This window comes from Fundulus heteroclitus, chromosome 9 (genome assembly GCF_011125445.2).
Source record: "Fundulus heteroclitus isolate FHET01 chromosome 9, MU-UCD_Fhet_4.1, whole genome shotgun sequence".
NCBI lineage: Eukaryota > Metazoa > Chordata > Actinopteri > Cyprinodontiformes > Fundulidae > Fundulus > Fundulus heteroclitus.
The window spans coordinates 20,133,437-20,148,279 of NC_046369.1; the positions used below are offsets into that span (position 1 = coordinate 20,133,437).

The 14,843-nt window shown below is 41.2% G+C and overlaps 1 protein-coding gene across 1 annotated transcript in view; it reads right to left on the bottom strand.

The window, feature by feature from the left end:
* Positions 1 to 2,271: 2,271 nt before the first annotated feature.
* The window catches only part of cers1 (ceramide synthase 1), a 40,422-nt gene continuing 27,850 nt past the window's right edge, over positions 2,272 to 14,843 (bottom strand). Inside the window, exons 2-7 of the mRNA XM_012877926.3 lie at positions 14,328 to 14,487; positions 7,663 to 7,843; positions 7,422 to 7,583; positions 6,181 to 6,328; positions 5,901 to 6,073; positions 2,272 to 3,607 (exon numbers count right to left, since the gene is read on the bottom strand). Of these exons, the coding sequence (XP_012733380.2) occupies positions 3,565 to 3,607; positions 5,901 to 6,073; positions 6,181 to 6,328; positions 7,422 to 7,583; positions 7,663 to 7,843; positions 14,328 to 14,487 (867 nt within the window). The 3' untranslated portion in view covers positions 2,272 to 3,564. The remainder of the gene's footprint in view (positions 3,608 to 5,900; positions 6,074 to 6,180; positions 6,329 to 7,421; positions 7,584 to 7,662; positions 7,844 to 14,327; positions 14,488 to 14,843) is intronic.

The window sequence follows — 14,843 nt, forward strand, 5'->3', positions numbered from 1 at the left end:
AAAGTATTTTCTAAACTGTATTTTTTAAAATTTGAGCAGGGATTCTAGGAACTAGTACTTGGTAAGCTTTACCTTCCTGTTCTCTTGGGATCTGAACATGATATTAAGATAAGGTGCTTTATTTGTCCTTATACATAAAAGGTACATACAATGAAATTTCGTAGATCAGATGAAGGGTTTTAGCCTGGACTGAGCGTGCCGCCTCTAATGGCCGACCTGACCAGCTTGTCTTCAGTGATATTGTCTGACTACCATCACAACGTCAAATGTAAAGTTTGTAAAATACCTTCTGTCAAATAGACAGAAAATGAAACCTCCGTGTGAGTCTGGCTTAAAACAAAGAGTCAATTTGTGAGGGGAGGAAAGCGCCGTTCTGGTGTAAAGCACGGTGGAAGATCTGTGATGCTCTGGGCTTGTTTCTCTTCCCAAAGCCCTCTGAGACTTGCTAGAGCGCGTGATGGCTTTGAAATGCCAAAAAATCTGATGGTGTCCACCAGAAAACCTTTCTTTGAGAAGGTTTCATGATCTAAAACACATGGCTAGACCACAACAGGAGCGGGTCACCAAGCACAGATCTGCAAGTATCTGCAGCTTTAACAGGGTTAGCTGATAGATCCCTCTCTCTCTATTTGCTCCTAACTTTAACCCTGTTGGCAAGAGGGTTCTGCAGGGATGTCGATACTGTTGCCACCGGCGTATTTTAGTGCAATTATGTTTCCCTCCCCACCCCTCAGAATAAATGTGCAAATGCAATTAAAGATTAATTTATATTAAGGCGGCCGTTTGCACATCGTTACTAGGAGCTGCCAGCGTCGGCGTCCTCAAGCCTCCGAAAGGCTAAAGATGATTTTTATTTTATTTTTATTTTTTTAAATAATCCAAGAAAAGGTTATTAATTTAAAAATGTCCACAAAATCCAACAAACCCTGAGGCGCTGCAATGATAAAAAGGACGTAAACAGCGTCATCGAGATAAGCGGGGGGTCCTCATTCAGAGAAACTTTAGTTGTTTTTGCTCCGTCTCCTCACAGCCCTGTGGTGTAGTGTGACAACGTGTGCGAGATCATCAGGGTTTTACACCCCGACGCCCACAGATACGACTGCCGTCATTGTAGGAGACAGAGAGAGGTGCATTATGGGCCCCAGGAGCTGAGCAGGTTAGGCGAGCGCCATGTTGGACGGACCGCGTCGTCCACAGCACAGATGTGCCACAGTAATACGAGCAGGAGCACGTGAGAATCCAGATGTTGGTGATAGAGGTGAGCAATGGTCCCCTGATTACTTGACCGTCACCGACATCAGCAGGAGGGGACAAAAAAAAACAAAACAACAACAACACAGTGCTCTCACAGATAAAAACAGCAGCAATTCAACCAAAAAAAAAAAAAAAAAAAAAACATTAACTACAGCAACTATAATCATAATTTGAAGGTAGCTTCGATTTTCCTGAAACACTGATTTGAGGACGATGGAAGACAGAAACAAAAGAGGACAGACACCCCCCCACCCCCAAAAACCGACCGATCATCAACATCTGCCGGCCTGCTCAAGCAGCACAAGCATGCTGTTCCTCCAAACAAGAGCTGGAATTTGATCGAGAAGGTAGACAGAGCGGAAACATTTCTTATTGTCTTCAAACACGCATGCAGTAAACCAGCGGGCACCTGGTTAAAAAAAAAAAAAAGAAAAAAGATTTCCTATCGCCTTTTTTTTTAACTCGCAGTTCACGTTTGCAAAAAATAAATAAATAATAATTATAATTTAAAGTCCAATTTCTTCCGGTCTTCAAATGCGCATCTTATAAAGCTGGGGAAATAGGCGACATCATCATGGCAGATCGATTTTTTTTAACGTGACTACCGACATGAGAAGTCACACCAGATGTCGCTAACAACGTGTGAGAAAATTTAAAACCAATTAGTTGTAATCAGGTACAGTTTTATATGAAATAAATAAAGTGGAATAGCACAGATAATAAATGTTGAGCTATTGCGAGTTATGTGTGGAGAAACTGGTCACATGCATTGCTCAGGTGGGATTTTGGACCCAATCCTTTCAAACAAACTGGTTCGGTCTCTTCTCTCCTCTGTAACCAACGTCATCCGTGTGCTTCGCTGCAATAAAGCAGCAAAAATCACGACAGACCATTCAATACTTGATGGGAAATCTTTTCAGAGGCCATCGGTCAGGACCAAACCAGCTAATAATAATTCACCCCTGCAAGACCAGGACTATTATCTAAATAATAGCAGATTACAGCCGGTTTCTTGAATTTCTACGCATTTATTTTGCACTTAATTTTCTTAATGTGTCCGCTGTATTACAAATAACTTAATTTCTGGTCAAAATGTGTTTCATTCTTTGCCTGTGTGGGATTAGTTGGGCTGTTACTGAAATCTGGTGTGAGTTACATATCAGTGACACAACATATTTGCTGTGAATACCCTATTTTTCCCCATCGAGTCTGTTTGATCACGTTTGTCTAAATGAGGCGTTTAGGTGCCACTGGGAGAATTTGCGCATTTTCCAAAATCCTGCCCGACTTCATGCATTCCTGAATACTAAAGCGAGTGCATACATTGTGTTTTCAATCAGGATGATGATTTTTTTTTTTCTTCCCCCATCCTCGTCCGTCACCTGAATACATTGAATATGATTTGAAATCTCTTTCTGTTGCAGCAAATGAAATTACGATAAGAACGCTGAGACCCGGTCAATCAATTCTAGCCGTTTGCCGTCATTAAACCAGCAATGAGCTTGTACGCCTTCATGTCAGTGCAGCAACAGATGCTGAGCAGCCCATACAGAGACAACACAGCAAATAAAATAAAAAACACAAGAAAAAAAAAAAAAAAAAAACAGGAGCGCTTTCTGTAGAGCCATCCTGGTGAAGGTTCAGAGTTCGTGTGGTTCTTAAGTCAGAGAGATAAGTGTCATGACATAAAGGATGCCTGTTACTTTAAAAGCTGCAAGCGCGCTCTTGACATCCTAGAACATGCAAACGCTGCCGCTGGCCTCCAAGTTTAGACGCCGGGAAGCTGCGAAGCAGACGAAGGATTAGCAGCGATAATCCTTCATTCCTCCTCATATAATAAACCAGAGCGGGATGGATGGAGGTGAAGGAAGTGGGAGGGAATCAACAAATAACCCCAACATGATCCAGCTGTTGCTTGTTCCCTTGGTTCCTAAAGGTAATGCGAAGAAATCAGAACGGGTCTACCCTGTTCCACTCCTCCCTTAAATAATTAAAAAAAAAGGGGGTTTGTTTCCATTAGATCTATCAGATGTTAAGTTGACAACAGTAAGACAGCTGAAAATGACATTCACAGTGCTCTAATAAAATAAAACCGAAAATAAAAACGCTCTAAAACAAATACAAAATAAAAACTGATTGTACCCTAAACGTTTCCTTCATTTTTTGTTGTTTTTTTTTTTGTATCATTTCTTCTTTTTTTTTTTTGTTGTTGTTGTTTCGTGGGTCGAGATGCTCTTCCCTCTCGGTCGCGTTTTTTTTTTTGGGCCTGCAGGAGGCGTCCACGGCCAGGTGGTGGCCCCGCAGGGCCTGTTATAGATACTTGTCCTTGGCTACCCCGTTCTGTACGTGCTTTCTGCAAGAAGAAAGAGACACACAGACAGGAGAGAGGAGTGATGAGCAGATCTGAGAGGTTCGGTGCAAAAAGGATAGCAGACATGTTCAAGGCCGGTCGGATGAGGGCGTTATCACGTCTCTGTGTGGTCTTAGCCCCCCCGCTGTGGAAGGTTAGCTTCTCCTGGACGCACTGCAGGAAGCACCTATATCACTGTATGCATTTTAGCGGTCTGATTTTGTCAGGACTGCTCTGATTGGCGGGAGGGACTAGCTGAAGAGGAGGCATCACGGCTTTAAGGTCCTCAGGTCCGCCGAGGTCAAAGGCCACAGCGATAGAGATGAACGAGGCTGTCAGCACCGAGATTAAAGGCGGGCTTCCAGATAAAAACAGATACACTTTGGTTTTAGTCAGCACTCTCTCGTTTAAAGCTCACTGTTGCAAAACGTAAGGCTGCAGAACCGTGTATATGGGTCACACCACAGCTGGCTATGAAGTACCGACAGCGAAGCTCGCCGTGATATTTGTGACGTGCGACTGTAGGCCTTAGTTAGTTAAAAACTACAAAGAATGGTGCTCCGATCAAAGGGTGCCTTCAGGGAGCTTTCGGTCATTTCCATATTTTTGGTTAGGAAAACAAATCCAAACTACTCCCTTTCTGTGTTTTGACTATTCGACGCCTGGTGTTAGAGCATCTGAGGTTGCTGGTTACACGCTCTGGTCTCATTGTCCTGGAAAATGGGCAGTATTTTGTTTAGCCTGAGATCAGAGACACCGCTGTGGTTAGAAAGAAAAAAAAAAAAAAAGCAGTGGGCATCTCTCAAATTAATTTTTACACATAACAAGAATAATATAACAGCAATTTCCCATGAAAGAAAAGGATTCCTGTCACTTTGAGGGATGCATTTGGGCTTATCTCACTAGAACTGGAGGTAGATGGAAACTAGAAGTTTTATTTAACATTGCCTGAATTCCTTCTTCTTTAGTCACAAACTGGATTGTGATGAATTCAGGAAACCTAATTTCGCTATATTATATAGTAAAACCTCCATAAACTTTGGCGGTTTTAGCCCCTTAGCCCGACGGTTTCAGTCTTAATGTGGATGAGGAAACACAGGACTTTGCTCAGTCCATCAGGAGCATAAGAAGATGCAGATGAGGGGAGAAATGCAGAATGCTGCGTCCCAGCACCAACTTTAACTTGGCACAAAGCTCTGTGCACACATCCTTTAAGTGGGCAGCAAGAAGGAATCGTGGATGCAAAATCTCAAGGTGCTAAAGCCTGAAGATGCTTTTCCTGAGAATATAGAAATAAAATCTGCAATCTTATTATACCAAATCTGATTAACCAATTTTTTGCTCCTCTGTTTCGTTTCACAAAAGAAATTAAAGATATTATTTTAAAACTTGCCTTTATGTCAAGCATTTTATCTGGGAGTTGACCAGGCAGTCAAAGTGCAACTACACACAAGCTGTGAATCATGCTGGTTAAACAAGATGGCGGCCCTGTCATTGTAAACAATGAAAATATTGCTGCTAATAATGTCACACAATGAGCTAAGAACAGGCTTTATTTTAGATGTGTAACTTTAAACTAACTTACAAAAAAAAAAAAAGTAAATCAGTAAATTAAACTGCCTCGTGTTATGGCAGAAGTTTCCTTTACAATATTTTGACAGTATATTTTCCTAAACAAATATTCAGCGCTGCATGCGATTCTCTTCAGGGAAACCCAATGAGTGCATCGGCAAAAATAAAATCCCAATTTTCCAAAAATTAAATCTCAAATATGAGAATATTTTGACTATAATAAAATTAATAAATACCCTAAAATATGCAGCAACCTCCTCCATTTGTCCTGGCCCCAAAACAAGGGGGCTTAGTTTACAATATCTCCTGATAACTGATCTATTTGTGCAAGAGCTCCGATCATGGAGCTTTCAAGGCTCCTTTGGGTCGCAGCCAGAGCCGAGGAAGCGTCTGGAGCCAACAGTGCAACATTAAATTACGCGCAGCCCTGCCAGGCAGGTGTGGCCACGATGAGGCTGCAGGCCAGCGCGGTCAGACGGGCTTTGCATCGTCTGATGAGCGATTCAAGCCGACGCATCATAGACACGGACCCAGAAAATACCCCCCATGGGTGAACTGTCAGGTTTCATCACACCAGGGGAAGTACGCTGTGTTTTTGCAGAATATCCAGTAAATACGATCAAATAAAATGTTTAAAGAATGGGGCCTGCTCTCTACGGCTCTCTGTTGTGTTTAATGTGACTTGAAGTTAAAGGGAAACACAAAGAGAGAAGGTGCAGCTCACCTCTGGGCTGAATTGTGATGTCCAGCATCATCATCATCACCATCACCATTGCTTTCTGCCTGAGGGTGTTTTAGCAGCTCCTCTGCTGCCCTCCTGGCGTCCTCGTCCTCGTACTCCCTGACATCGTTCACCTCCTTCACCTTCAGCAGCTTCACCACGAAGATGACGATGAACTGCGCAGAGCAGAGGAGGAAAGCGTGAAGCCGAGGGATCACAGCGAGCGTCTGAAGTGGAGGCTTTTTAAAAAGAAGATAAAAGCGTGGCTTCTGAGCGCGCTCACCAGGAACCAGTAGATATTCATGAGCAGCAGGGCGAGGAGCAGGGCATTGAAGAAGAAGTAGAAGGGGATGTTGGGGACAGACTGGATGCTGGACACGCACGTGGCGTACAGCACTTTCAGAGGGAACCAGTAGAGTCGGAACCAGAACCTGAGAGGAACGAGGCGGGGACAGAACAGACAGCGGATCTTTAAGGACTTCCTGGACGAATAAGACCCAGACAGAATAAATAAATCTTTCCAGCGAGACAACCAAAAAGCCGGGGTGGGAGGGGATAAATCAGATGACGAGGCACCAGTGTTGTATAGTAACGAAGTAAAAATACTTCACTACTGTACTTAAGTATATTTTGGAGTACTTTATACTTTTCTTGAGTATAACATTGTTTGATAACTTTTACTTTTACTTCACTATATTTCTGAACTTAATTACATACTTTTACTCCAATACATTTTTAATGTTTGGTTTAGTTACTCGTTACAAAAAGAGAGAGAGAGACTCACGCACGCAAGTGTTTTAACCCCACCTACCGATTGACTGTGACAAATTTGGGACTTGCCTGGGCTTGTTCATCACCACCAACAGAATAAGAAGCTGGTTCAGTGGTAAAGCAGGTTAAATTAACCTTGTGGTATAGGTAAAGCATCTAATAGCAGAGAGTCCTAATTTTCTTAACTAAATGATAACCTGCAGGTGTATCTATTAGCAGGTTTACCACTTCCTGTAGGTTAACTAAGCCTGGTTTATCACTTAACCATGTTCTTAGTATACACCCCTGGTCTAAATTTTGCCTGCACTTGGTTGTGTACAATTTTAAAGTGCATAGCACTGACCTTACTTGAAGAAGGAAAACTGAAAGTTTACAAAAAAGTTGTATTTTCTGTCTAAACTTGGTCTAAAGTATTCCTGCACTTGGCTGTTTATATTATTTCAAGTGAATTTGACTTTCAAATATCACCAAAATCTAAAAAATGTCATTCAAACTGCATTTGCTTTGTTTTACTTTTTACTTATACTTTTTATTACATTGCTTGAGTACATCTACTTTTACAGTAATTGTCATACTTAAGTACAAGACATTTCAGATACTTTAAGACTTTTACTCAAGTAACATTTCCGTCAGTGACTTGGACTTTTACCAAAGTCATATTTTGGAGAGGTACCTATACTTTTACTTGACTCCGATATTTCAGTACTTTATACAACACTGCGAGGCACCGGTTTAGTGTCGATTAAAGTTTACCAAGTGATGCTGAAGCTGACAGAGCCCATGTTGGACAGCACGTCGTTGAGCAGGTGATAGCCGCCTCCTCTGGACTTCAGGTAGACGTTGAGCTTGGTGAACTCCAGCTGGACGTCGTTGATGTCGTGCAGGAACAACACCAGGATGCCTACGTTGTGGTACCTGCAGACGAGACGCAGCTTCTGTTAAACGCTCGCACGCAGCGGCCTCTACGCCGTGCCCTCCGTAGCTCTGTTATTACCTGAAGGCGTAGGAGAAGCTGATGAGAGCCAGGGTGATGATGTGATGCACCACCATGACAGCGGAGTCCTTCCTCCACGTGTCCATGTTGACGGTGGCGTAGATGGAGTGGCCGTAGAAGCTGCCCTGGATCAGGTAGGCGATGGCGATGTCTGTAGGCACTGTCATACCACTCTTCCAGTCTGGAGGAACCGAGAAGGAGGACGAGATCAGGGGAAGGATGTCGCACTGCAGAGACGGCGGCGACGGCCTTCTTTATTGTCTGCAGGGCCGCTTTTAAAACTTTATTTAGATTGTCGATCACAACTGTCAATTATTATCAGCTTAAACATCAATGCATGACCGCCTTGCTGAATTGCTTTGCCATGTTGTCCCCCGCGGGGGAAACGACGTTTCAGTATAACCCATACAGCCTGTAGGTGACAGCAGCATCACACACTTCAGTGCTTGTCTCAACAGAGACCAAATGTGACCTTTAAAAAAGTTATATGCAATTTTATGAATTTTAAGCAGATTTGGGTCAAGATTAGTGTTGAGCCGATGCCATTTTTTGGCCCCGATACCTGGCTGTGCAGTATTGGCCGATACCGATACCATCTGTTTGAAATTGATGTGTGTGTATACATGAAGAACTGCATACTACTTAGGGTAGTAGAACTTTTTATTGCCTACCTGGAATAGGTGACAATAGTTGAATAAACCTTTGGCTCTCAAAGGCCAAAATAGTGCATCATTCGTGAAATTATAACATGTATAATAGTAGTGCAACAGTAAGACAGTAAAATTACATTAATAATTGGAATAATCTCTTTTAAACCCTGAGTTTTGGCTCTCGAGGGCCAAAATAGTGCAACTTTCATGAACTTATATAACATGTATAATACTAGTCGGTAGAGAGAAGGCTGCGTTCAAGTGACATCCAAACATCAAAATGGTATCGGTTCCTATTTGTTGGTACTCGCTGATACCGATACCACCATTTTAGTGCTGGATCAGGGCCCCGTCCGATACTGGTATCGGTATCGGTGCAACACTAGTCAAGATGTAAAAAAAAAAAAAAAAAAGTACAGTTCTATAAACATGTTTTCCTGAGTTAAGGATGCTGCATAAGGTGCAAGTGAGATTTCCAGATGACGCAAATAATGCAATCATCTAGAAATCATCCACAGGTCTCTAGATGAAACTGTACATTATATAAGGATAATGCCCGATGAGGCGTTAATTATCAGAAATTAATGGATTAAGTTTCGGATGCGCGAACCGAGTCCATTCATTTCTTTTAATGGACGCCTCGCAAGGCATCATCCCACGTAGACCATGGTCACTTACAAAATCAATAAATATTGAATCAATTATTAATACTTCAACGTGTCTTTCATCGTTAACGTTGTAAGTTTTCACAAGAAGCAGCTGAGAGAACTCTTTGGGTTTTCCTTCTTCATTTGCCTCATATGCAAAATATTTAGTATCAATACCATGCCAAATTAATATTGTACCCGGATGCAGCGTTTGAGTATTGATACTTTTGACAACCCTAGTCCTATAACACTTTTTAATGGACATCCTGCAGCCAATCAGAATCGAGTATTCACCCAGACCATGGTATAAACTAAGAAATCAACTCTTTCTTATCAGTGCAATCGTTTTAACTTGCTTGTTGTATACGATTAGTAAAACAAAACAAAAACGCAACATTTTGCAGCTTTTTATTACTATGTTGATTATTCATTGTGTACGCTCGCTCCTTAAAATAAACCAGTAAATAAAATGAATTAATCAATGAACAAATTAATCAATAATTTAGAGAAATACCAAATAATTTTTAACAGACAGTAGCTTTTGGAGTGATTAGTCTAAAGGTTCACTGAATGACCCACTAATTAAAATGCTAACAGCGGAAACAATTTAACAGCTAAGAAAAGAGGAATCTTCGTTTGGGCGTGAATGACAGAGCTTCTATCTAAGGAAATCTCAAGACAGAAGATGTGAAAAATGGTTGGGCGTTTCAACGAGGCTCTAACTCAAGATCTTCTTTTTTCTTTCCTCGTAATCCTCAAAGCACTTTCTGCGTACTTGAGCACCTCAGACACTATCATCTAAATCTAGTTATTGTTTTAATAACAAGACAATGTATAAATGTTCAACCCTAACTTCAGTCCAATTGATCTTATTGTGTATTTTACATTATGCTGGTGAAGAAGTCATCCGGGTCATGGTCATTCCAAAAAAAAGTAAAAGAAACAAAGCAACTGGACTTGTTTTTCGTAGTTGAAGATGTTTAGCTTCCTCCCCAGGAAGCTTCCTCAATAAAAAAAAAATAAAAAAAAGTATGTATTTTACATTATTGTAATGAAGTTATTTCTAAGAAGATAAATCAGAAATTAGGAAATATCGATGTTTGCAAATATTTGTCATGTTGATCATCATTTTTTACTTTGTTTTTTGCTTAAACTTTGCTATAAATAAGCTTAGGAAGTGGATAGTTTTCCTTCATTTAAATCCCTCCAGATGTCAGAGACTCCGGCACACGATCGGTTTGTCATATCTAGAGCCTGATATCCACAGGAATCCCTTTAGACATAAATCAGAGGCACCACATGGTAAATACAGTAGCTTCTGAGTGGGACCCGGATAAGCGGATCATTAGTAGCGCTGCGGAGAAACCAGCCTGAATGAGACTGGCTCGAGTCCCTGAAAGCTATCGGATGTTGGAACGGAAACTCTCTCCTCCCGTGTTTGAGTGAGGTCTGTCTCCCCTGGGATGGGGTTTCGTTCAGGCTTCGTGTAATGTTTATTGATCAACGCTTCCATCATTAAACATTGAGAAGAGCCTCTAAAGAAGGATCCCGGCAGAAAAGCTGCCGAGGCGAGGCTTGGGAGCCAGATATATTTCTTCCTGCTTACAGCTTATAGCTTTTCCCACCTTTCACTCAGGATGCACGTACAATACCGTGCAAAAATATTCACACCGCTTTGAACTCTTTTACAGTTTTTCCGCATTACAACCACAAACTTTATATATATATTATAGGGATGGTAAGGAATAGATCAATAAAAAGTAGTTCATAAGTGTGAAATAGAGGAAGAGTTAGCTTATTTTCGCATTTTACAAATAATCATCTAAACTGTAAGTACGTTTTAATTGCACAGCACCTTTCCAGAAAATGCAAGAACTCCTTTAAATAAATGATTACAGCCTGATGTCAGAGTAACGGAGGAATGGTCAGATCAGGGTTGTCCAAAGTGTGGCTCGGGGGCCATCTATGGCCCTTGGAGCACTTTCCTGTGGCTCACAGTACAAAGATAGTACAAATTTGGCCCTCCAGCAAAAGCTGCTGATGCAGATGGACATCGGTTGTAATTTTTGGGTTTAGATCTTCAATGACAAGTTTATATCTTATTAAATGGGAAATATCAAGTATGGTAAAAAAAAATCCTGTGACTTTTTACTCAAAAAGGTCTTGGTGACACCCATCCATTGAACTTGGCTAAAAACAGCAGGAGTTTTTGTTTTTGCTGCTGGGAATAGACTAAAAACTAGTGTTGCACCGATACCGATACTAGAATAGGACGAGGCTCCGATCCAGCACTAAAATGGTGGTATCGGTATCAGCGATACCATTTTGATGTTTGTATGTCACTTGAACGCAGCCTTCTGTCTCCCGACTAGTATTATACATGTTATATAAGTTCATGAAAGTTGCACTATTTTGGCATTTGAGAGCCAATAATCAGGGTTTAAAAGAGATTATTGAATTATTAATGTCATTTTACTGTCTTACTGTTGCACTACTATTATACATGTTATAATTTCACAAATGTTGCACTATTTTGGCCTTTGAGAGCCAAAAGTTTATTCAACTATTGTCACCCATTCCAGATAGGCAATAAAAAGTTCTACTACCCTAAGTAGTATGCAGTTCTTCATATATACACACACACATCAATTTCAAACAGATGGTATCGGTATCGGCCAATTCTGCACAGCCAGGTATCGGGTATCAGTATCGGGGCAAAAAAAAATGGCATCGGTGCAATACTACTAAAAACATTTTCTAGACCAAAAAAACCCCCCTAACAAACAAAAAAACATTCAAGCTAAAAAGTCAGAAACCTGGACACCTGTCTTTTATTAATGCAAACATATTTAGGCCCACAATAACTCACTTTTCTACTTTGTGTCATAAAAATATTACATGTTTAATCTAATCCTGAGACATTAAACAGAAAGTAATTCACACAAATCTATTTTGTGCTTTAAGTTGAGAGAGGGGCAGTTTTTTTCGAGTTGCAGACTTTGGCCCACCGCGCAAAAAGTTTGGAAATCACTGGTCTGGATCAAAGGAAACCCGCGTGTCAGAACGGCCTAGTCAAAGTCCAGACCTACATCCAATGCAGAATATTGAAAATGGCTGCTCACAGACGCTATCCCTCCAATCTGACTGAACTTGCAGTGGTGGCAAGATACAAACTCACGTCACACTTTTCTTCTCTTTTTATTTGTATAAATGTCAAATTCATTTTCATAACGACGTGCTATCTTATTGGTCTACGTTTGTGGCTGTATCCTGAAACAATGGGGAATGTTTTGGCAAGGCTCTGCCCAACTAATGTGCCGTTATCCAAATTCTCATATCAGCCTTCACAGGAATGAAGCTGAGAGGGATCTCAGCTTCATTCCTCCTCTTCCTCTCTACAGGTCAAGCCCTATTCCTCTACCTCTCCACACATCACACGCTGACAGCTATTAGCCGTGACGCTGCGATCAAAGATGAAGCTGATGCTGTCAGCTACATCTTGTGAGCACGGCCTCCTCCTCCTCCTCCTCCTCCAGCTCCTCTCGAGGAACGCTGACACTTCAGTGTCTTATAGAGGAGGCTGAGGGACTTTAAAAGACATGAGTGGAATATATGTGAACCCTGGGAGCACTTTCATCATCCATTAGCAGCACACTGAAAACTGTAACGACTCTTGCTTTTTCCATTAGGGTACAATCATAAAGAAATGCTGTGTGAAACCTAATGCTACAGAAGCGAAAAAAAAACGTATCCTGTCAGTAACGGATGGACCCCGAAGCCGTGTCTGCACACGTCTCCCACATGTCTGCATGTGTCACTGTGGCGTTGCACCACAACATAAAAACAGGAAGAGTCATTTAAGGCTGGGAGAAAATGTACGAGCCTGCAGGCTGCAGCTGTTGCGCGCACATCCAGCATGTCTGCCTACAGGAGGACCGAGAGTGGCACTTTACCTCTACAGGGTCTCCACAGAGCTGTTAGCTGCTGTTGAAGTCAAAAGAGGGCTGGATGATATATATATTAGAAAAAAGCATGTTGATATAAGAGAAATCATATTAATCGATATCGATAATTATCAACAAATTCAAAAACATATATCTTAAGTGAGGCCCTGGCCATTTTATGGTGTCGTATAATGACCTATTTAAGCTCAACCCTTTATTCAACCTACTTTTTACCAAAACTTCAAGTTTTTTTAAAAATAAAAAAAGGAATGCATGCTGTCTGACCTCTTTAAAGGGGACAAAGCGTTCCTTGATCTGCGTTTGTTATCGGTTGGGAGGATATAATGACTATACTATTAGCTAACATGGCTAGAATGCAAAAGGAAAGAAAACTGGCATTTTATTGAACTATCATTGATATACGTCTGTGGATCGATATATAGTGTTATTGAATTATCATAAAGCCCTACGTCAAAATAACCTTAGCGCTTTGTCTGCCTTCTCTAGTCAGGTTACCTTCCATTAGCTGGATCCCCTTCACTGACTTTAATTTATTTTTTTTGGGAGGGCAAGGGGGGGGACCCCTAATGGTGCCGACTAAATTCAGGGTTCCCACATCTTGGTGAACATCAAATTCAAGGACCTTTCAATAACTTTCCAAGACCAATTTCCTCAAATTCAAGGACCACACGTGGCGGCATTTACCTACTGTGACCGCTGAATAGGTTATCATTTTTTAATACAATGCAAATTCAATAAAAGACTAAACGGCATAGAAGTTGTTGGGTCAGAAGCAATGCAAGAAAGTGGAATTTATAGCCTACATTGATATTGATCATATTCATAGCCTACATTTATATCCACAGTACATGGCTATGCCATACTACATTATGTATAAGATGTGCATTAGCCTACAGTTTCATGGAATTTTATGGAAAAAAGTGCAGCATTGAGATGTTCAGAATAATATCAATTTGTTTCACTTACTTCCATCTTTGATTAAGCTAGTTTTTGACTTTGACTCTGAAAAGTCGCTAAATATAGCGACAAAGTCGCTGAGTTGGCAACACTGCGAGAATGTAACCTATTGGACGCACGTAGGCCTAAACCATAGCCTACCAACTAACGAAGAAGAGCGAACGTACTTTTTCAAATTAAAAGTCTGCGGAATCAACATAATTTTAAAAGATCGTGTGGTAGTAAAATAATGACACATGAGTCGTCATCCGTGTGAACTTTCAACCCCACAAAAAAATTCAAGGTCTTTCAAGGACAATGTGTTTTTTTGGCTGTTTTTAAGAACTTTCAAGGGCCTTGAATTTATTTTTTCAGATTCACAAACTTTCAAGGATTTCAAGGACCCGTGGGAACCCTGTAAATTAACAGTAACCAACATCATTTCTTCACAGTTGTGTGTGTCTTACTGTAGAAAACAGAGGGCGGGTCGTGGAAGAAGGAGTAGGAGGAGAAGAAGAGCAGGTAGGTGCTGTAGGACCACGACATGGTGTAGAAGACCAGCTTCCACGCACTCTCCGGCATCTTGGCAGCATCTTTGGGCAGCAGCCTGCACCACTGTGCAAGAGGCTGCAGGGACAGAGCAGAGACAGGAGAGCCGTCAGAAAAAAGGTCACACTCAGAGCTGATGTTCCTGCCTCTACAAGCCGTTAGAAGAAAATGTCGCAGGTCTTTGGACATGACAGGTGCATTGATTTTAAATCCTAACAATTCATCGCAAAAATCACAGTAACAGTCTCCTATCTACTTTTTGTTGATTAAACTGCTTCATCCTCTTAAAACACACTTATTATCTCATAAGACAGAGAAAAAAAATACTTTTCAATACCAATATCAACAGTTCAGAACCAGCACAGACCAAAAACTCTCAGAAAACGGAGCGCTGCTCCCCATAATTTAACCAAACCTGGAAGAAATTAATAGGA